The sequence below is a fragment of the Alternaria incomplexa genome (genome assembly GCF_024043165.1).
Source record: "Alternaria incomplexa strain BMP 0042 chromosome Unknown scaffold_2, whole genome shotgun sequence".
In the NCBI taxonomy this organism is placed as follows: domain Eukaryota; kingdom Fungi; phylum Ascomycota; class Dothideomycetes; order Pleosporales; family Pleosporaceae; genus Alternaria; species Alternaria incomplexa.
Genome location: NW_026249851.1, coordinates 2,030,852 through 2,050,671, shown reverse-complemented (window position 1 = coordinate 2,050,671; position 19,820 = coordinate 2,030,852). Strand labels below are relative to the sequence as shown.

At 53.6% G+C, this 19,820-nt stretch overlaps 5 protein-coding genes across 5 annotated transcripts; 1 reads left to right on the top strand and 4 right to left on the bottom strand.

Annotated features, from left to right (window-relative positions):
• Nucleotides 1-290: 290 nt before the first annotated feature.
• On the bottom strand, nt 291-947 carry J4E90_002189 (uncharacterized protein; the record flags this gene model as incomplete). The annotated part of the gene is made up of 1 exon (XM_051431770.1): nt 291-947. One exon carries the CDS (start codon nt 945-947, stop codon nt 291-293), a length of 657 nt encoding a protein of 218 aa, XP_051294904.1.
• Nucleotides 948-1,182: 235 nt separating this feature from the next.
• J4E90_002188 (uncharacterized protein) lies at nt 1,183-2,379 on the bottom strand (the record flags this gene model as incomplete). The annotated part of the gene is made up of 1 exon (XM_051431769.1): nt 1,183-2,379. The coding sequence occupies one exon, from the start codon at nt 2,377-2,379 to the stop codon at nt 1,183-1,185; it is 1,197 nt and encodes a 398-aa protein (XP_051294903.1).
• A 1,090-nt stretch (nt 2,380-3,469) lies between these two features.
• Nucleotides 3,470-4,442, top strand: J4E90_002187 (uncharacterized protein; the record flags this gene model as incomplete). Its single annotated transcript, XM_051431768.1, has 2 exons — nt 3,470-3,478; nt 3,774-4,442. 2 exons carry the CDS (start codon nt 3,470-3,472, stop codon nt 4,440-4,442), a joined length of 678 nt encoding a protein of 225 aa, XP_051294902.1.
• Nucleotides 4,443-11,851: 7,409 nt separating this feature from the next.
• J4E90_002186 (uncharacterized protein) lies at nt 11,852-12,892 on the bottom strand (the record flags this gene model as incomplete). Its single annotated transcript, XM_051431767.1, has 2 exons — nt 11,852-12,505; nt 12,557-12,892. The coding sequence occupies 2 exons, from the start codon at nt 12,890-12,892 to the stop codon at nt 11,852-11,854; spliced, it is 990 nt and encodes a 329-aa protein (XP_051294901.1).
• Nucleotides 12,893-16,063: 3,171 nt separating this feature from the next.
• J4E90_002185 (uncharacterized protein) lies at nt 16,064-19,820 on the bottom strand (the record flags this gene model as incomplete). Its single annotated transcript, XM_051431766.1, has 5 exons — nt 16,064-16,091; nt 16,249-16,519; nt 16,574-16,790; nt 16,840-19,122; nt 19,173-19,820. 5 exons carry the CDS (start codon nt 19,818-19,820, stop codon nt 16,064-16,066), a joined length of 3,447 nt encoding a protein of 1,148 aa, XP_051294900.1.

Sequence of the window (19,820 nt, the reverse complement as noted above, 5' to 3'; positions counted from 1 at the left end):
AAGGTTCAATCAAAAAGACCCAATTCCTATTCATCGCAATCGGCCAGCGCGTGTTGTTGCCCTGAGATCAAGCGGAGCGACCGTGAGCCTCCGTTCGGTCTGACCTACGGTCATCCGCACGAGGGTCGCGTCCACCAGCGCCGGAAGGACGATAGGGCAGACTTGTATGCATAGCAACACGAGTATCTCCGTACCGACCCATACCGCCCAAGTGGTATGACCTATGAACGGGATCTAAAGATGAGTGTAGAAAGTCAGTATTTGCCTCACATACAATTCGTACAGGAACATTACTGACAAGGTACATAGTCGCCAGTCGGAAGATCGTAGGTGATCGCTAGCTGGGGTTGCCAGAGAAAGGCTACTGCCTCTGAAAGGGTGAACATGACCGGCGCATAGGAGCGTTGGGCGTTTATGACGTTAATGGCCGCCTCCTTCCTCTGCCTCTTCCTCTCCTGTTTCTTTTGTTGGCGCTGGGCAAGAAGATCTGCAGGGAGTGGGGGCTTTAAAGGAAGGGCCCATCGTTCTTCGCCGATTTCAGTACCCTGCCCGCCGCTGGATTGACCTAGAGGGCGCTCGCCAAGTTTTCCGGTCATCTTGTTCTGTAGAGCGTACTTTGAGTGGCGCTGCTCTTCGGCCTGATCCTGGAGAGCTTTTGACCTAGACGAACATGTGGGGAACACATCGTCGAGCTCGTCGCTCAGCGTCAAGTCAATGATTTCGGATGTCTGACTGGGGAAGGACTTGGCTCGGGAGCTTTCGATAGGTGCTTGGGCCTTTGGCTGCGTTCTCATATATCGCACATCGTCTGCCGCAGTAGTGTCGTCGGCCTCCTCTTTTGCTTGCGCTGCCATGGCGTTCGGTCCCCTCTGTCGCTTGGTGTGAAGCTGCGGCTGAGACTGCGACAACTCGGGATCCGCTCGCGCGCGTTTCTTGGTTCTCGCCATGGTGAAGCGAGGTGCAGTATCGTTATGGGTCAGACGTTATAGTGTGTAGTACGAAGAAAGCCCGCGCATTCAGACAGTTCAGACCAAGAGGTCGCAGTCGCAGTGAGTTGCGATGGTTCTGCAAGTTGTAGGTCGCCCAGATGAGGTGAGTCCCAAAATTGCCGCTTGGACCACCAACAAACGCTCGTAGAAGGCGCAACCACGTGAGGGCAGCTATTGTACGGTTGTCGTGTGATCAAACCCGACCTTTTCTACCAGTCTTGGCATTGAAGTCCTGGAGTGCTTGTCTGAAGCCAGGCCAGGCGTCTCTGACCAAGGGATTGCCCTCTAGCGTTCGTAGATAGTTCTCAGGTACGTCATGGAGTCGCTTTCCTAGATGAATGCCTTTGTGGAATCTCCATGTGTCTGATGCCGAAAGAGCGTTCGATCGAGACCCTTGTGCGTTCCGTGTGGGAGGCTGTCGTAGCTGCGATAGCTGAGCTTGTGTCTGTTGGGTTTGAGTCTGGTCTGGCCGAAGACGTGCCTGCCCCGGCCTGTGGTACTCGAATGCCTCCAAAAGGCCCGCATGCTTGTCCCTGTATTTGTATAGCTGACCACCGATCATTCTGAGGTAGTTTTCGTTCACATCGGTGAACCGCTCGCCCCTGTGCATGCCGAACGTGAAGACGTAGTCGCGTGCCGGATTGTCCTCCGGTGTTGTCGGCCCATCTGTGGACTCTTCGCTTGTGTCGCTGCTGATGCTGATGACGCTCGATCGCCGAGACGCTGTGGATGGTGCGAGAGAGATGTATGCGGCCGAATCGGCAGAGGTATCCTCCTGGTAGAGACCGTAGCGCACTCGCGTAGTTGAGGTACTGAGTGGGTAATCGCGCAGATAGAGCTGCCTGTATACTGCGACCGCGGCTGCCTCGGTAAACATTATCTGCGCTCGTGGTTGTCTTCCCCGACCGGTCGTGGGCAGTGGCGCCTGCACGTTGATCTCGATATCCTCGGCCTCATACATGTCGTCGTCGAGCAACTCATGGCCGAATTCGTCTGAGTCGGAACTGTCGCCGTCCATATCGAGATCAAAGTCGTCGTTGCGTGAGGACCTGTAGAGGGCTTCGAAGTTGTTGCCACCAGAGGATAGAGGTATGAAGTCTTGGCCCGATTCGTTCCTGCCATTCTTCTGCGCAAAACGTCCGCCACGTCCGCCACGTCCGCCACGTCCGCCTCCTCGCTCACCCCGTCCGGCGCCACCACTGCCTCCTCCACCTCCTCCGCGGCCTCCACCACGCCCGCCACGTGCTCCGCCGCGCTCGCTGCGTCGAGCGTTGTGTATTGCCTTTTGGCGTGCTTTGTGTCTTATCGGGGGCGGACCGGTTGGCTTGGACCCTCTGGATTTCCGGTTGGCAGCCGCACTGGCGCGCCGTTGCTGGCAGGGGCGCGACATTGCGACGGCGATGTTTGGCTGTGAGTTAGTTGAGAAGAATGACGAATTCCACTTGTGTGCTCAACGTCAGACTTCGAGACGCTCGGCCCCACGACTACCGATTCGGCATCCCGAAATTGCCCTTTCTCCCCCTGCGCACGTCCAACACCATGGACCCTGAATTTGTACGCGCCTGTTGCGCACCTGGGCACATATTCACCGACCTCGAAGACTCATGCTTTGTTCAAAAAGATGTATGAAGATGGGACGGACGCTGCCCTCAATGCTCGCCAGTATCTGAACCCTTGCCCAACACTGCGACAAGAGGCCATGCTAACCCAAATATCCTTGCTTTGTCTCGAAAGCCGTATTGAAAACAAAATTTACCTACAGCATTCAATGGCTATCGCCGGGGTGATCACAGAAGCTTCGAACTGGCTAACGTACTGACATAGATTCCTTCCAAGCGACGCAGCGACTTGTTTGCATCAGTCGTAGGTATCTTTGCCAGCCTTCTTTCGCTAATCTCCAGAGCACTCACCAGGGCGTTTAACACGCGGAGGCCAAGCCAATGCATCCACGCGCGCACGATGTCGATTTTGCTGAGCTCTGAAGTGATGTGGCCGTGGATATGCAGATGCTTTCCTGCGCAGTGACATTGGACCAAGGAGGCAACAACGTTGCAGTCTCTTGGAGAACGAGGGATCTTCGTTGTGGATAGGAAACATCAGAGACTTGAAACAGCGAAGTCAAGAGCTCAAGCCAGTATGCATATGACGTATCTTCGTCTTCCTCTGCTATCATCTTGAAGATGCGCATGCCTCGAGGATGTTAAGGCCATCTCTACGACGATCATGACTTCATTGCGCCGCTCCAAATTTCCTGGGCCCCTCGACCCTCGAGCACCGCCCATCTCACGCAACGTTGCCCAGCGCAATAACTCGCGCCGCCCTCATGAATTCACATTCTTTGCAGACCCCCACATTCCTTGCGGCTCTACGATGCATCTCATTGCACAGGGTGGATGCTTGCCGCTGACGTTGCCGCCAGAGCACTCTATTTGAGCCACCGTGCCGCAACCCCGCATATATCAGCCTTGCACAACCGCCGCATGGTCCGAGTACTCAAGCGGGATCGCCACACCAATATAGTAGCGATGAACAGATAGACAGGGTGAAGGGCGGGTAGTCCGGCGTAGTTACCCTGGAACGAAATCTCTCTACTCTTTAATAAGGTACAACAGTACCTGCTCGTCAGCGCGTCCTGTACCTGCATTCACTCTCCCTTGCATCTTTCAGCTGGTCTTGGATCCGGTTATCCGCTCGTCTTTGTCTCACTTGACTGACTGCGTCATCAACTCTACTTCTTCTTCATCGAAACAAATACCCAACACTACCAGAAGCATTCGCAAGCAGGTCTTCAAGATGCACACCAACACCTTTGCCATCCTCTCTTCGGCTCTCTTCCTCGCGCCCTCACTATGCGCAGCGCGCGTCCTTCCTCCTCAACCCCCGCGCATTCTCCCCCGCGGTGATGCACAGTCATTGCTATCGTCGTCCGCTACATCGCTGGCCGACAAATGTAGCTTCACCCTCTTCCATAAGCAACTCATGACCGCTGCCCGACCAGCCTCGACAAGCGATGGCAAGATCAACTACGTCCAAGTCGATAGCTTGGAAGACCACATGAACGGAATCACCATCGATCTCGCTTCTTCGAGACCCCGGGCGGAGCGCAACTCATATGTGAAGGTCTCTGCGACGCAGATCTTCGAGATCGATGGACTGGTGGATGACACCAAGTTGACCATCTACGGCTCCGATGGAGAAGATGCGCTGGTCTTTGAGTACGATGGGCTGAAATGGGCGACCGAGGGCGGGAGCAAGAAGTTGCACCCCGAAGCGTGGTGTAACACCGGTTCCTGGGCGGAGAGTGGGAATGGAAGCAGGGTATGTTATTCCTGGAGGTTCACATACGAGGACCACATTGCTAACAATCATTTGCAGCAACGGTCAATGGAGTGCGCGTTCCCTTGCGCCAAAATTGAGGACGACGAAGAGAATGAGAGGGAAGAGCTACGCTAGATCACTGTGATCCAACGTAGGGCTCTGTGTCAGCATTCGATATGCTGCTCATCTGATCAGAGCAAGACTCTGGAATTTCTTTTGTGATCACTTCGATTCTCCTATACTTGATACCCATCCAAAAAGAATGATAGTCACATCCAATGTGAAAGGTGTAAAGACCATTGAAACTGAATTCATTCCATTTTGAAACTACAATAGTCTAATTCCATCGGTCTGATTGGGTGATGCCAGCATAACAAACTCTAGAAACGGAAAATAATCTAAACTACAATCGGAAGTCAACTCAACGCTATCCTCCTCCCTACCTGTTTCCGAACGTCCAAGCATCTCTAGTCACACCAAACCACTCCATCTCCTCATCTGCCTTCTTTCCACACCGACAACATCCCCCTTCCCTGCTCTCTTCTTCCTCAGCCGGCATCATCATCCGCTTCTCCAACCACCTCGCCAACCTCTCATCATCACACCCCGTAACCTTTGCAACACCCACACCCCTAACCCCAGTAAACAGTTTCAAGACCGAATTGTCCGCCCCATCAAACATACTCTGCCAAACCTTAACCTGGAGAAACTCCGCACCGGAGAACGCAGCCGTAGCTTGACTACTGGTAAACCGGGGATCGGTATCCAGACGTAGTTCAAGCTGCCAGCGCGTGATCTTCGCAATGTTGGTTGGAGACAAGATTGGCTTCTCGGGTAAGGTCAGATGTGGTAGGGCGGTGAGGAGGGAACGGTGGGCGTGGAAGACGTGTGTTGTGTATAAGAGATCCTGAGCTTCTTCGTGAATCTTGCGACATGTGCGGAGGATGGCTGGAAAGACCGTTGGAGGTCTAGATGGCGTGGAGTATGTAGCGAGATCTTTGTGGTGCGGTGTGTTCGGGCAGAGGAGCTCTTCGTAGATTTGGTTTCGGAGTTCTGCCGGTAGACGGAAGAGGATTGAGGTTTGCTGTGGGTTTGTTGCGCCTCTTTCCATCGTGGTTGTTTCTGATGCTATGCGAACAATAGGCTGGTTCGATGATGGTTCGTACGTAGGTGGGATGAACGATAATGGTGAGGCGGAATTCGGCGCACTCCCAGAGAACGGTGATGCGTCGGTCGCATGCGTTCTGGGCATGTTGAAATGCGCTGCAAAGTAGTATGCTGTTGCCATTTTCTAGGTCTTTGCTTGTTTGCTTGTATAGTTTGGCGATGGGTCGGCGAGGGCCGATCGATAGCAGCCTTGGAGTGCTTGAAGCTTGTCGTTGATGTATCCCGAGGTTGACCACTCGCAAATCACAGCTCTTGTGGGTCAATTCGTCTGGTGTTTCAGTCGATATAGACTCTTTTCAAATCCTATAACAGTATGCTGTTCGTTGCTGATATCTTGATTCGTCTTTGTCCCGATCGGGTGATGCTGACTCGGGGAGTTGTTGCTGACGGAGGTCCGACAGTCAATGATGATGAGCTTGGAACTATGTTAGACAACACTGTCGGATTGAATCAAATCTTATACAAAGCAGTTCATGCGTGATATCGTTCTCAATCACCTTATCGTCAGCATCGATGTCTGCTCGCCGTCACGTTAAGATTCCAAGCCTCGGTCCGAAAAGGGCAAGATCGTCTGCGAGTAGCGTGAAAGTCGCGCCACATACATGGGGTATCACCCCACCGCCATTTGTTGACCTGTGTAATTGTCTCTTTGGCTGTTACACCCATCGCACGATGAATTCTCTGAGGCAATAGTCCAACGCCTCCATATTTACAGAGTACGTGTATCGCACAGGCAGAGCGCAAAGTTGAGTTGGCGCTTCGGTCTTGCCCAGGTGGGAACAACGCGTTGGCATGCTAACCCCGCCCGCGGGGGATTACCGCCGCAGCAGGCGTCACGTGGAGGCACTAACCGCCGCCGTGATTACTAAAAGTGTCGTATCCTCATCACCCATCACTCCTTTGCTCCAAAACTGGCATCGACCAACACAGTGAAAACAATGAAAACTTAGCACGTTGGGCTCAGACACCTATCTCTGCACGTGGTTGGGATTGCAATTGATGAGAACGGTGTTACATTGACGATACAGACATATTATTCTAGTAGAGCCGGCCTTCTCCCCAGCCGACTCGGACGATCCACAAGGACCATACGCTCCACTCTCAGTTCATCACGCTCAAGCCGCCGTCTCCCATCATGATCCACACGTCTCCACCATGCCTTCAACAGCATTGTTATTTGGCGCCAAGTACGGCTGTTCTGCCAGAGACGATTTACTGGCATGGCTCGCGGAACTGAACGGTGAAGCCGCCAACGCTGGACCACTTGCCGCCAGCGTTGCAGGCTGCGCCGTCCTTGTTACGCTTCTTATCCACGCAGACAACCTGGCAGTCTTCCGCAGCACCAAAGTTATTCTGTAAAGGAGCGAGGCCGTGATCAGCGCAATCCTCATATTCAAGAGCTTTGAGAGACTTACGACACTGGCGCAGCAGTGCGAGCCGTCCTGGAAGAGACATTGGCAGATGTGGGAAGCTTGAGCTCCGAACACGATCGTGAAGAAGACTGCGGCGACGGAGAGAAGGCGGACCATGATGACGGATTGAGAAGAGAGTGGGTAAGTTGAAGTAGAGTTAGGTGTTGAAGTTGTGAGAGAAGTATTGCTGGTTGATGTGATATCTTCACTGCAGAGGCGAAATCACCTGCCTTTTTAACATGTTCTCCTGTATCTATCACATTATCCTGAAGGCGAAGCATTTCGTTAGTATCGTGATAGCAACATGGGTAAAGCGGATTGATTGGTCTGTTTTCGGACCTTCTCGTGTATCTCTTTCGGACCTTCTACTACCTGCTCAACTAGGTACCAATCTCGGCTTGCTTCCCCATACTGTTCTTTACACACCGCAAATCGAGAAGAACAGAGAAGATCTTAAGCCTCATCGGTACATCTTTCGACGATACTTCGGTGGCCATTAGCAGTAGCCCAGGCACTGGACTCTTTAGCTTAGCTGAGCTTGTCTTTCTAAGCCAAGATAGGCCTTGGTCCTCAACACGTGGTTATGGTATACGAGGTGTACTCGGGATTCGCGTGGTAAGTAGCGTGTTCATCGCATGGCTTCGTCTAATCAGAACACCCCTGAGGTCGTATTCTGCTCGGCCCTCAAGTGTCAGGGAAACAATGGCGATGACCGTGACACTTGATTCCGCCGCAGTCACCTGCGAGATAGACTGGCTCATTGATCCGGGATTCGCTCAGTCAATCCATTCGTCCTGACCACTAGATGTCTTGGATTCTATAAAGTACCTAGACTCGTCCTCTTCATCCATTCACTCGACTCCAAATCGACCAATCTCTATCTTCTTCCGGATCAACATCAAGATGGTCCGCCTCTCCGCCGTCTTCAGCCTCCTCCTTACCATGGCCGTAGGTACCCAGGCCTCTATCTACTGCCAGTGCTTGTACCAGGACGGCTCCCATTGCTGTGTCGCTGTACGTGCCTCGAAATCCTTAAGAAGAGAGACACGGGACTGACCAAAAATTTAGGATAACAATGGCGGCTGCACCAGATCTTGCTTGAACGTCGCGCCGCTGTTTGAGGACGACAAGCCCTGCAATGCTGGAGGAAAACACTCCGACGTGAGCTTCTTCACCGCCCAGGGCCGCCATGCATGCAACGACTAAGCTCATCATGGGATTTTCGGGGGCGTAAGAGGGAGGTGGGGGAAAGGACGATTAAGACGAGAAGTTGGAAAACGTATAGCGAGCTCAGAGATCATCGGCTTTGGCGGTGCTGGACAACTTCTATATTCATAATTGCATTATCTTCTTGTTCCTAGCATGATGGGGATCTTCGCACTGGCTTCACAGCTTTTCGTTATCGTCAGACATTCGTCTCCAATTACTTCTTGTCATGTTCATCGTTTCGCTATTATACTTCGCGTAATATACATGCATCATAAGTCATTCAAGTGCCATATATGACAACTAGTATGTCCAGATCCAAATTTGCAGCTGGAATGAAATCTAACTCTTTCTTCCATAAATTATCAGGCCGCTCATCTGCAGATCAGTTGTCATCATACAGCCATGCCCGCTATGCCAACTCCAACAGCTGCAGCAAGGCCCTTGGCCCAGCCTACCTCTTGTGTAGGTGCAGCGTTCACCACGATCGTCCGCGTCACTCCTGTCTTACCAGTGAGCGTACCCATACCGATCGATCCTACGCCTGGAAGTGGGGCGTTTGTCTGAACAGGCTTGAAGTCCAGCGATATAGTGTACGGCCACCAAGTGGAATAAGTTCCGCCGATCCATGTCTCAGCCCATACAACGGTGTAAAAGGGTACGTTGCTGAATGGTTTCGCCAATCGCGTAACGTCTGCGCCTGCAGTTCCGGCAACATTGATGGGTGGAGCTGCCGGCGCGATTGCATTGACAGGAGGCGCAAGAGCTGGTGGTGGTATAGGATTGACGACAGGATCGACAGCGGGAACAGGTATAGCTACAGGCGCAGGTAATGCAGGAACCGGAAGCGCGGGGTCGACAGGAAGAGATGGGGCGGGTTCTGCAGCTGGTTTCGCCGTAATCACGGCAGGTGGTTGCTGAACGGGCGCGGGTGCACCCTCGACTGGAGCAATGCCGGGTCCTTGACGAAGCCTATACGATCGTTAGTACCCTGTCACATCACGATCTCTATACTGGGAAGTTACTCAATGCCGTCCACGCCAGCGATAGATGTCACAGTAGGCGAACCCGATGTAGGTACCGAAGCTGGGCTCGCGCCTATTGTTGTCGTAGTCTCCTCTACATCTGGCAGGTACTCAGATTCGGCGAAGAGTCTACCGCTCACGATTGCCGACAAAAGAAGGACGTAGAAGTCTTGGACGCGCATCCCGTCGGGTGCCGAGAGGTGAGAGAAGGACGGTCGGCTGCTGTTGTCGAATATGGGAATTTGAGACTGAAGCACCAAAGCCCAACCTCGAAAGCTGACACACCGACCGGCAGATGGTATGAGATCCCGGAGTCGAGATTCACGCCAGAGGAAAAACTGCTGTAGTTACTCGCGTCGAAATTGGGACAATGTTGCGATGCCGGTTGGAATTTGGTATTTATCGTACTGCACAATGGAAAACAACAGGTAAAATCTGAACAAGCCAAAAGAGCCAAAAGCCAAGAGACGCGCGCGAGCTGCTGAAGCCAAAAAGAGCGTAGACGTGCAGAAAAGAGTGTGGTTGAAAAGCTGCAGTGTTGATACCTCGCGATAAGGATACAGATGCAGCGACTTGACCCTGAACCAGAACAGCAGGAGCGGCTCTCCTTGCGGATAGAAAGCAACTGCCAGCCTCTCCATCACGACTGCCGTTATACATTACGGAAAGGTGTAGCTCCTGCTTCATGGCCATGGTACGACTTTGGAGATGGCTCCAACTTACCCGAATGATGTCAAGGCGTTATTTGACACCCAGGTATCGTTTACGCTGCGGGTCGTCGGGCATACCTGAAAGCTCATGCGACTGAACACATACTTACGAGTTCCTATTCATGCATTGTGTCCATACACCCTATCCGCGATGCAGTCCTTGGGCTAGCATTCACTGTGTACTGAAGTCGTCGGTCCTGGAAACAGCCGTTAACGGATCTCAGAAACAGCTAAGACTAGTTCCATGCATGTAAGTCGAGAGCGCAATGTGGCTATGCAAGCCGCAATCGAAGTCGGAGGTCGTCTTGACAACACGGTCTCGCCGACCTGGTTCATCGCACCACCGGCGAACGCTAATGCAATGCCAAATAAGAACAAGCCTTCTCCCGCTCGATAGTGTACCCCAAAGAGAGCAAAATTGCCGCTACACAGAAGCTTGGGTTTCTGCAAGAGATTGAGCAACGCAGGGGGTGCGCGCAAACACAAGCTCCATGCAGAGCAGGAGGGGATCCGATGCAGCGTCTGGTAGCCAAGGGAGCGATGATAAAGAACGCGTGAGAGTAAGGAAGACAAGAAGAAATCAACTGTCTCCAAAAGCTCTCCGGTGGTAGCGACCTATCTCGATAGGTGTCACAACGAGCTCAACATCGTGTCATCTCACGACGAAGTGTGAAAACATTTCCTCGCCACTCTCAGCTCCCAATAGACTCGCAGCCCCACTATCACGGGAGTACCTGGGCCGTCTTCAGCAACCGCCGCTCCACCAACATTAGAGTCCAGATTGCCGGTGTGCAACGGCGCCGAGTTACAGGCCCATTACGTCACTGAGCTGTGCAGCTAACCCCAAGTACCGAAACGCACCGGCAGACGCCACAGCAGAAATTTGGCGCGGGTACGGCACTAGACCGCGCGTCAGCGTGCAAGTGCAAAACAACACACCGGGGAGAGTTTAGCGGTCGCAGTGGGAGGTTTCCCGGGCCTTGTAGGTTCAGTCTATAGTCGTAGTTTGAGACTCGCGTCGAGTTGAGGTGCAAGATCTTCAGACAATTCAGGCAAGCTCGCCGGATGAGCTACATGCCGCGAACATGTTCTCTGACAACTAAGTCGCGGACGCGTCCCGACAGCAGGGCAAGATTTCGATAGGCTTGCATAGCGCGTCTGATTGGCGTTGTTGGTCGTGGACTGGTCGAGACGCGGTGGAGGGTCTTCCGACGCTTCCGGAGTGAGGCTCCGTTGGTCATAGCCCGGCCAGCTCCACTGAGCAGGATATCAGCCATCGCAACTCCGATGCTAGCTGAGTAGTTCTTGCGCGTATGCAAGGTACAGTTGTTGCAAACTGGGATCTCTGCAATTGATGAGATGCAGGGCAACACCCTTTTTCATCCTAGAGTGCGTGTCAGAAATGAGATGACACGAACGACTGCAAGAGCAAGGGTTAAGTTGAATTGTGTAATTTTCTTATGGCAGTAGCTGTCATAGGCTAGGATATATCGACGCATAATGGTCTAAGATGGTATCTTCCGATTCTTTTCTCTTTCCAATGCAGAAACAGGCGACGCGATGGTATGCGGCATGGGGGTATGAGGGCCGAAAGGATGCTTGTGGAACAATAGCTTCCGGCGGAGTGCACTCCGATACAATAAAGAAAATCTCTGCCACAAAGGGCCGAGGTGTAGAAGGAGCCGCTGCTGGACTAGGGCAGAAGGCGTAGGCAAACGGGCTGGCTGCGCAGAACCCCGTGCGAAGGGTATATACAAGAAGAGAAAATATAAAAGGATAAAGACACTATAGGCGGTGCTGCGCCATGAGTATGTTGCTGAATCAAAGAAAGGGTGTTAGGCGGTGCGAAGACGGGCCCGTATAGAAGTCGAAGTGAAAAGTGCAAATCGGACTGCAGTAGTCGTATTACTCCAAGAACGCTGTAGAAGTGGTCGTATGCTCGTAAAAGTTCCCAGCCCATGAACCCGGATATGGGAACAAGCGCTTGTGGTAGGAAGCGGTATTAATCATCCCGATTATGTCTACTACGCCAGCGATAAGCTGAGGAGTGTGACGAGGAATGGAACTGCGATTGATAATGACGGCGCACCGAATATGCTAGTCGCACTGCCGGTGTAGGTTGTTTGGCCGGGTGTCATATCGTCTCCATCTTGCGAGAAGAAGTAGGTCTTCGCTGCCTCGGGGCCCTTGCTCTGATCCGGTGGGCTCATCTGGTTGGGGATGGCGCAAACCTTGGCCGGATCAAATGTTGGGCAACGCTTCTTGTAGTCGTTTTGCGAGCGCTCGGTGTCGGTCGAGTTGAAGTATGACTTCATGTACGAGATGGTCATGACGGTGTCCTGATCCGGGGGTCCAGCAGACCACGATGGGTCACCGTTGCTCCAGTGGTTTAGGAAGATGCCGCCGCTCTCCGTGGGGATGTTCTCCGTCATCTCGTGGAGGAATACACCGTCAACGTAAAAGGCGACGCGGTTAGGGGTCCAGTCGAAACGGTACTCGTGGAACAGTTCGTCCGGACGGAAAGGGAGAGCCTTGACTTCGAAGCCGTTTGTTCCTTGAGCAGCGTAGCCGTGCGTAACGGATTCCGGGCTTTGGAGAACGAGGTTTACGGCGCCTTGGGAGTTGTTGAACTGGTGGGAAAGGAATTCCATGTCAATTTCTTGCGAGTTATTGTGATACTATGCTTGTTAGTCGCGTTTGAGGTTGGTCAAGAGGGTGTGGGATCATACGAAGAAGAAAGCGCCGCACGTTCCCGAGGAGTTCGACAGCTTCATGCCGACACGGAAGCTTCCAAGTAGAGAGTCGTTGCGCATCGTGACAAGCTCGGCTCCGCTAACGAGACCATCTTGATGGTCGCCGCGAACCCACAACTCTAGTCCGGCATCACCGCCATGATCTGCCTCACCCGACCAGCCCTTCTTGAACGGGTTCGTGACAATGTTTGTCAACTCCATGCTCTTTCCAAAAGGCCCTCTAGCGTTCGTCGAAGTAACATTGTATTCCTGCGGCTGCCAGCCAACCTCTTTCAAGTCGTCGGTCGAAGTATGTAAAAAGTCATTTTCCATGAGCTCTGTGTAGACGGCATAGTTCGAGTCGCTTGTGCTGTTAACCGAGTAGCCGCATTCGCAGGCAGCGTTGGCTGAATGAGGTTCACCGGTCAGCACGAGTTCACATTGGGAGTCGCAAGCGAGGAGCCGACTTACAGAAGCGGGACAAAGCGAGTAATAGTAGCGACGACGTCGCGCCCCAAGTACTGCGGGACAACATGTTGAGAAGATTAGATTAGAAGCGAGTGACTGTAAAGGTGAACGCTTTGCGACGGACGGAAAAGAAAAGTGGTAAAGAGCGTGCGAGGCGGGAGTCGGGTGGTTGATGTGCAGCCGGCCAAAAGTAAAAGAGGTCGGACGGCTGATGGCAGGCAGCGCAGAGGCCGATGATGAACTGCTGGGCCCTCGTGTGCAGAAAGGCAAAGTCCGGCACGCACGCCCAAAGCAGCGCAATTACGGACGCAGGAACCACTCACGTCGCCCTTGGGGTCTGGGCACCTCCGCTATTTTCCTCAGGGATCGCCCGTTAATGCCACCGAAATAACGTGTACGAGGTAACTTTGTGGGTCGCCAGGAAGGTCCAAGTCTGGGCTAAGAGACGTAGCGCACGTCTAAGCTGCTGCTCCAGCGCGGAGTGTCAGTAGCTTTGGCGTATCGTATGCAGGAACCGCCTTTGGTCAGCTGGCTGTTATGGCTGGGACGTGTGGTGGCTGACTGGGAGAACTACGATGAACGCTGGAGGCGGCTGGTGAGAAGACAGGACTATCTCCGCGCGCCTCCATTCGCGCCTCCTCCGTGCCCGTCTGTCAACGCTGCTGTCACCCACGCTGGGAGGCGCGATAACACATGCACCATCCCTCAAACCCCTCAGGCTCTCGGAGCCACAGAGCCCATCGACTGGCCAGCGTTCACCACAGCCGTCGCACTACCTCGCCCTCCTTGATTGGCCACTGCCTTGATTCTGCCCAGTCACAATCGAGATCGCACCCAGCACAATGTCTTGTGATTATATCCAGGCGAGCGTTGTCGCAATGCCCTCCTGAATGCTTTGCTACGTGCGTCGCAAAGCTCCTATTCCAGATTCCAGAGACCAGGCACCCCCACTGCGGCTGTCTTAGACGAGTAACAGCTCACGAGCGCCATGCATCCTCTGCATCCTTTCAAGTCTTTTCCGCTCCTAGTGACAGCCTCGGGGAATAGCCAGCGTATGGCAGACCAGAGAAAACGCCCCTGCCGCGCCGTTGCTGTGCACGCCTGATTACAGGGTAACGCAATGCCTGCGAGTGCAGCAAGAAATTACCCATCGCTATCAAGCGAGGAGCAGGGGGTACGACGCTCTGACCGCATCGATGATTACAATCTCAACCTTCTGCTTGACGAGGTGCCATGACGATGCGTGTGCTCAACATGTTCATAGCGAAAAATTGGTCGGGTTCATAGACGAGAAGATGTGCATCTGATCTTGTTTATTGTTGATCACCCGAAGTGATACGCGCCAAAGCAATGCAGCACCCCTATTCCCCATTCCGGCAGACCTCGGATCCCACAACCCACAACACCAAGGCCCAGCAACATCAGCAACCCGCCCAAGCTCTTGTCACCCTCTTCGCACAATCCCAAGTCCTGGCAAGACAGCACATTGTCCACCTCGGCATTATGTCATAAGACTTGATGGCTGCACACTGCACCGTGCGCCCGCATCTTCTGACAGGCTAGAAACACAAAAGCTGGGGTATGCTACCACAACGGCTGTCGTTCTTTTGGCCACTTTCCCTTGTCAGTAATCTCCCTCAGATTTGATGTGAGGGTGATCCTCGTCCGGCGTCACTCGGCAACGACCGCATTGGGTCATATCTAAGACGGCACGCTCCTGCCGAATTCTCATGGCGACTGCGCATGCCATGGAAGGATGGAAGTCTGGGGCAATTATTCCATAAGGCCGTCGCTGGGCGCCTCGGTGATCGTTGCGGGGGTGAGGTCACTGTAGCGCCTGCCTCACCTCCGATATGTGTACCCGGTACCATGTTGCGCTGACCATTGCAGTGGGTGCGCATTAGGAAGCAGCGTTCCTTAGCTCTGGATCAGTCACGATGCTCACGTCGGATGGACAACATTCCTGCGCGGAATCTGAAATTTCCGCACAGGACGATCTGCCGATGAGGGACACGAGAGTATCCATCCGCGAGCACTAAAGCAGCCTGACATGTTTGCACCGGGGTGCAAAGTTTGCGTTGCATCGTAGAGTGCTAGTGCTCATCCACGCGTGTCTGCGATATGCACTACCACGCTGACGATTTGGCGACGTGAGCATACCAACCCAGACTGAGGTCCTGAAGCTAGGGCGGAATGTTTTCATTCCTTCACACACCGGCAGAAAGTATAGAGTAAAGTTCGTGACGACAGACCGTGCAGCAGCGACGGAGAATGCCTCACCATCTAATGGCATCCCACTCGCACAACTACACAAGTGAACAACTCATCGCAGCACAAGTGACGATCCCCACCCGACAGCCCTATCGTGAACTGGTGTTTTGTTCACCGTCACTTTTACGTCTGAGTCGCTCCGTTAGATCGGCACCCTAGCAGAAGTCAGAGTCAGGGTCGACGGCGATACGAGGTGGAAAGAAACGCCGAGCGACCTTTGCCGCTTGTCCAATAACCAGACACGAGCCCTAGACTAACGGACAAGCTACAACACGAGAAAGCGTCCAGGAATATGCTTCATACGGGACAGTGGGTCATGATACTGGACGTCTTCGCCACAATGACTTGCAGACAGTTGAATATAGAAATCGTAATCGCGTGTGAATTAGCTACGAACTGCAGATGCGCGCCGGCGACAAAAAGACATGCCGTTCCGCTACCTATGGAACAAGAAAGATTTTCCCAACCGCAAGCGCCCATCGTAATATCCCGTCCCATGAGCGGAGCTTACCGGTTCTTGCGAGACCCGAGAGAGAGGGAGGAAATTATACGCACCCGCGTGAAGCGTTCGCTCTACGCCGGCAGTAACCAAGGTGAAGATCAAAAAGCCCAACTCGTTTCATTCCATCGTTAGGGGTGTGGGTAAACCAGAAAAGCAAACGCCGAATACCAAAAACAACCAAAATACTCCAAAGATTCCTATGAGAAACAACAATGCTAGTGTTTCGTGCGGAGGGGGTATCATCGTCATTTGTCACAATCTCATCACAAGAATCCACTCTCGGAGAGAAGCCTAAAACGCCGTTAGCCCCATCTTCTCTCCAAAAGACGCATTCACATCCCCGCTTTGTTGCTGTGTCCTCCTCTTGAAGCGGGGGTTTGATTTGAGTTTTTCTCTCTATCCTTCTAGCCCAGTTTTGGAACGATCAAAGGAGAAATAGGTAGTGTACCTTGCAATCTTTTCGTCCTCGCGTTCTCGTGGCTCGACGCTCAAACTCATCTCGTACATCTCGTGCACGTCGCCTGCAGACTGCATGTTGGTGAGGATGTAGTCTTGCAGCTCGGGCACAGGCTGTAGTGGGTATGGCACGTTTTGGTACTGCTGGATGTCGCGGATCACTTCGGCGGTTTTGGCGCGCTTTGCGAAGTTGATGAGGTTTGTGCGCTTGATCAGCGATGGGATACCATCCTCAATGAAGGTCAAGTCGGTGAGATAGACACCTGGCAACATGGATTAGCCGGTTGATGCAGGGATGCTGCTGGGGCAGTACATACCGAAGAAAGGGATACAGGGTGGATTCGCTCGATGGAGCGTATCTCGGTACTCCGCAAAATTCTTGGTGCTACCCATGAGCTTGCGCATGCTTTCCAGGGTTGCCATGGAGCGCTGGTTGACCGCGCTCCAGGTCCTGTTCAAGCGGTGAATAGGTGCTGTTCCTAACGCTGAGATGATCGAGGTTAGTGTAGAAAAGTTGTTCAGCTGCCTGCATTTCTGGTTGGTGTTAGCAATGGATGTCGCATGCACGCGTTCGTTGACTTACATCTGCGACATTGACAAAGTGCTTGATGACGATCACTCTGCGCTTGACGTCTTGTTGCGTAAGAATCATTTGTGCGACCCAGTTCGTCAACTGATTGGAGTGGAGAATAAGCGCCTTGACGTTTGCGGCCGGATCAGGTTCACCGGGGGCAAGCTTCTTCTGCCATGTCTTGTTCAAGCACTCTGTCGGGCGAATCTTTCCGTATAGTCTGGATTCGATAATCGTGAGTTGTCGCGCGAATTCCGTTGCGTCGATGTCCAGGAACTTGAGCTTCTTCATATGTTTGGGCAGAATAGGCTGCGGCGTTTGCGCACTCAAAGTGAGGACTAAGCGCTTCGTGGGCATATCCGGGCCGCGAGACCTTTGCTCCACCGATGTCATCAGTGGTGCCGCTCCAGGGGTGCTTGTTGTGGCAACATGATCCTTCGCAAAATTGTACACCCGCTGGATAAGAATGCGCGCCTCTTCGTCATTGCCTTCCATCCAGTAATTGTCGAACCAACTCTTAAGAATGTTGACTACTCGGAACCGGATTGGCTTTTGTTTCTTGTCTACCCAGTGTTGATAGTCCTCCTTGGCCAGTCCATGGGGTGGTTGTATACTCCATCGTTTGACCAGCATCTCGAATAGCTCAGAAGCCGTGGTGAATGATCGATACGTAAGCAGGAAGGTGTTGTTGAAAGCTGGATCGAGACGGTCGTGACGCGTCAGTTGCTCGACAAGACCAGCCAAAGTACCACCCTTCAGCTGTGGTGGTACGGATTTGTGATCATAGGATATTTCGCCCTCATGGTCGAGCTTCAAGTACTCGGGGGTTTCTTCGATCGCCTGCTGTGGAATAACAGGGACTTCACCGAAGAAGTCCTTGAGCTTCTTGTTGCTGTTGGCTGATCGTACTGGCTCGATCTTGCCCTCGTCGACACCAAGAGGTGTGCCTGCACTGTACGTGTCTGCCTTGGGAATGTTGCCAAGCAAAGGTCTCTCTTGTCCAGATGGCCCTCGGGTATGGTTTGGTAGCTCGCTATCGGTGTTTCTCCTTGGGTCTGCACGGCTCACAATGTCGGACAGGGGGACTGTATCCGAAAGTTGTTGCAACAGACCGTATTGCTGGGTGCACGTCGATTCCAGATCTCGGACAACTGCTCGCACCGCATTGATGCGGTCCTCAAGTGAATCACCACGTAGTTCCGCCCACTCGTCTCCCAAGGGTGCGGCTACTCCTTGACACGCAATCACGAGTTCAGATACGACGTCGTAGGCCTTTTGCTTCTGGACACTGAATTCGCTGAGTTGTTGCCCGTGAGTATCTGCGTCGAGAGAAGCGAGGTTGATCTGTTCAATGGTCGAGATCCAGGGTCGGCACGCCTCCAACACCTTTCCTGCGGCACTGCATACGTGGTCACCTATCGCTTGGTGTTTCCTATGTGATATAACTGGGTCTCTGACCATCAGTTGCTCATCCAATCGCCGGAGACTGGAAATGATCAAGCGCTTAACATCCTGCAGTCTCTCCAATACGCGCGAGTCAAGCTTGAGAGTTGGTTCAACGGAGGGCTCATAGTCCTCCTGGTCAGAGTACATGGAATTGTTGGAGTCATGGGTGTCAGTTCCGTTATTCTGCCAACTGCCTCCGGTGGTGTTGCCGGCTACAAATCCAGGCACGAGACGGGGAATCTCCTCTCCGCGCTGCTGGCGCGCTACTTCGACAAAACCAAAGACTCCGTTGAGGACGCCCTCTGCTTCTTTCAGACACTTGGAATAGGAATCGGGGGGAGGAAAGTCGGAGGCAGCGATATGCGAAGACAGCACCAACTTGGAGAATCGCGACATGGTCTCGCGGAAGTGAGGGTACAAGGCCTTATTTGTAGATATGATAGAGGGGTTGCCGGAGTGGTTGTCTGTAGTCCCTGAACCAGCAGCGAGCAGTAACCGCAGGTGGTCCGAAACGTCCTCGGCGCGCTTCACAAACTCAGACCTGTCGCTATTATTGATAGCCTGTTTGTAGCGCTCTATGGCACGGCGCATGTCCTCCACCATTCTATTCCAGGTGAGAGGAACCGGGTTCACGTCGTCGTAGAACTTGCGCGTTTGCGTCGTGGTGCCGTTCGACCCGCTAAGAGCTGGGCTGTTTGCAAAGGAAGTGGCCGTGGTGCCAGTGGGAGGCATGGTGGAAGAAGCTGCGAAGCTCATGCCGCTTTGGTCGTAGGACCTGCCGGGGTAGCCCGCGTTCATTGACTCCATCGAGGTTGCCGAGGAGAGACCATCGGACAAGCGCTGCCTGTGCTGTGGTACAGTGTCAGTACTTGCTCCACGTAGAGTAGCGCAAAACTTACGCGCGAGCGGAATGAGCCCTTCATGCCGGGCCCTTCCAGGTCGGACGCTGACGTCTCGTCGTCGGTGTCCTCCATGTGGTAGCCGGAGCCTGACGCGAGCAGCTCAGCTGGCGGTCGCGACATGTCGGGGATGAAGACGTCGGTGCGGTTGCGTGGGCCGCTCTCGTTCGCAGAAGGCGACTCGAGGGGCAGCTCCATTGTGCTGACGCCGGTCAGGGTGTTGAAGTAGAACAGCATGCCGTCTGGCGTCGCCTGGGGTATCCAGAACGCGGCCTCCTCCTCTTTGTTGTGCGGCACATTATTGCGCTCGAGGGGCAGGATGGTGTCGTTCCCGCCGCTCAGCGACTCCCCGTCCGACGTGTCGAACTCGCCGCCGCCCGTCGACCGCGTTTCGTGGTCGTCGTCGGCGTCGATGCCGTCTCTGTCGCTCTCGATGTCCTCGCTCGGGCGCTGCACGACGGCGCAGTAGTTGCTCGGGAACCAGCCGCGGACACCGTGAATGACTCCGTCCCACCAGCCGCTCTCGAGCTGGGTAATAACCTGTATTATGTCGCCCGTCCGGAAGCTGAGAGATGTGCGGTCGTCTGCCTGGTAGTCATACAGGGCGCGCACATACATGCCGCCCGCGTCCGTGGTGCCGAAGCTCAT